We start from the raw sequence: 1965 nt of genomic DNA on the forward strand, positions 1-1965 counted from the left end.
GGGGTGCTGCCGTGCCCTCCCACCCTGCCCTCACTTGCACCCCCCCTTCCCAGGCCCAGCGCATCCTGCGGCTGGCCGAGATGTGCCGCAGGCTGGAGACGGAGGAGGAAAAGGTGCTGCCTTTCTACCCTTCCTCGCTGGCAGAGGGGGATCAGCGAGAAGCTCAGCAAGTCCTTGAGGAGACACCCACGGAGCCCCTGGCCCAGGTAAGGAGGCAGCACCGGGGTCCCAGACGCTGCCACAGTGGGGGGCGAGGGTCAGGATCCAGCCTTGGGACATCCCGGCTGGTGCGTGGGCAGGCTGGGGACCCCCTACCCTCCTCCCTGCCTCTCTTGCCCAGGCCATGCAGGACTACGTGGGGCTGGAGCGCTTCTGGCAGCGGTTCAACAAGGTGAAGCTGGAAGAGCAGGCGCTGGAGCGGGAGCGGGCAGCCCTGAGCCAGAGGAACCAGCACCTGCGGGAGCTGCTCAGGCAGTACCTGGCAGGGATCTCCGTCAGCCGGGAGGTGCTGAGTGAGCCCAATGCGGTCCTCACCATCGAGCGCAAGAACTGCATCCCCGCGGACTTGCGCCGTGCTGAGGGGGGCCATGCACAAGGTCATCAGGGCACCAAACACCCTGACAGCCTCTCGGAAGGGGACGCCCACCCAGACCCCATCCATGGCTCCACAGGCACCAGCTGAGAATCCCCTCCTTGCAGATGAGGGCACCCTGCCTGGCACCTGGGGACACCACAAGGACAGTGACTGCGCAGAGTTGCCATAAAAGAGCTAAAATGTGCCCAAAAACGTGCTCCAGCGTCTTATTTCTGGGACCCACTGAGCTTTGTCAGGGCAGGCAAGGGTCTGTCACCTCCTGCTCAGGTCTGACAGCTCCTCGGCCCCACCAGGAGTGGACAGAAAGCTTGGGGGGTACACAGCCCCTTCCTGCTGCTGTCCTCTCCCCCACCACCCCTGGAGCTGGACAGAGCAAACATGGAGCAGTGATGGTTGCCGAGGGAAAGGCTTTATTTCTTTTTGGCTTTGTTCCTCTTCTCCTCCTTCAGCTTCTTTTTGGAGAGCTTGGGGCTGCTGGCCTTGCGGTAGAGGTGGTACCCGATGAGCCCCAGCAGCGCCGGCACCAGCCCCAGGCACAGCAGCGGCAGCACCTCATTCACCACCTTCTGCCAGTAACTGGCCCGGGACAAACCGACCAGCTCCACCTCGAACCGCAGCACCGCATCGCCTGGTGGGGGGGAGGCAGAGCCTGAGTGGGGGCTGCAGGGGGCTGGTGGGGACCCCATGGGGACCCTGAGGGTTGCGCTCACCTGGGATGGTGGGAGGGGAGCCCCGCTTGCCATAGGCCAGGTGAGGGGGAATGATAGCTCTCCGCTTCTCCCTGCCACGGCGAGAGACTGTCAGTGCCGGTGCCCCGTGGGGCCAAACCCACACCAAACCGTGGTGGGGATGCTGAGGGGGGGCCCGCTGCCCACCCCCTCACCCCACCGCCTGGCTTACCCCACACACATGTCCAGCAAACTCTGCTCCAGGCCTGCGAGGAGAGGGGGGAGAGGGGTGAGTGGGGCTAGCTGGGGGCATCCCACAGCCCACTCGGCCTGGACGGATCCCGGTTAAACCCCCCCGGCTCCCCACTCACCGGGGATGACTTGGCGCTTGCCCAGCTCCACCTGGAGCGGGTCCCGGCTCAGCGAGGTGTCGATGATCCGGCCATCTTCCAGGCTGCCCTGCGGGGACACGGGCACGGCTACCCCTGGGGATGCGGCGGTGGCTCTGCCCTGGGGCTGTCCCCATGTGGGTCCCAGTGTTGTCCCACTGCCACGCTGGTGCTGATCCCATTGCCCACCCCCCCTCCGACCAGTGCCATCCCTGTGCTGATCCCAGTGCCACTCTTATGCCAGTCCAGGTACCACCCAGGGCCCATCCCAGGGCTGTCCCCATGCCTGTCCTAGTGCCATTCCCATGCCCAC

The 1965-nt window shown here is 65.4% G+C and overlaps 2 protein-coding genes across 2 annotated transcripts in view; one reads left to right on the forward strand and one right to left on the reverse strand.

Moving 5' to 3' along the window:
- The window catches only part of CCDC65 (coiled-coil domain containing 65), a 2252-nt gene extending 1570 nt beyond the window's left edge, over positions 1–682 (forward strand). The window contains exons 2-3 of the mRNA XM_010566573.1: positions 54–206; positions 341–682. Of these exons, the coding sequence (XP_010564875.1) occupies positions 54–206; positions 341–682 (495 nt within the window). The remainder of the gene's footprint in view (positions 1–53; positions 207–340) is intronic.
- A 323-nt stretch (positions 683–1005) lies between these two features.
- FKBP11 (FK506 binding protein 11, 19 kDa) overlaps positions 1006–1965 on the reverse strand; it is a 1258-nt gene continuing 298 nt past the window's right edge. The window contains exons 2-5 of the mRNA XM_010566574.1: positions 1635–1722; positions 1496–1529; positions 1306–1376; positions 1006–1223 (exon numbers count right to left, since the gene is read on the reverse strand). Of these exons, the coding sequence (XP_010564876.1) occupies positions 1006–1223; positions 1306–1376; positions 1496–1529; positions 1635–1722 (411 nt within the window). The remainder of the gene's footprint in view (positions 1224–1305; positions 1377–1495; positions 1530–1634; positions 1723–1965) is intronic.

The sequence above is a fragment of the Haliaeetus leucocephalus genome, unplaced genomic scaffold (assembly GCF_000737465.1).
Source record: "Haliaeetus leucocephalus isolate CR32 unplaced genomic scaffold, Haliaeetus_leucocephalus-4.0 Scaffold214, whole genome shotgun sequence".
Classification (NCBI taxonomy): domain Eukaryota; kingdom Metazoa; phylum Chordata; class Aves; order Accipitriformes; family Accipitridae; genus Haliaeetus; species Haliaeetus leucocephalus.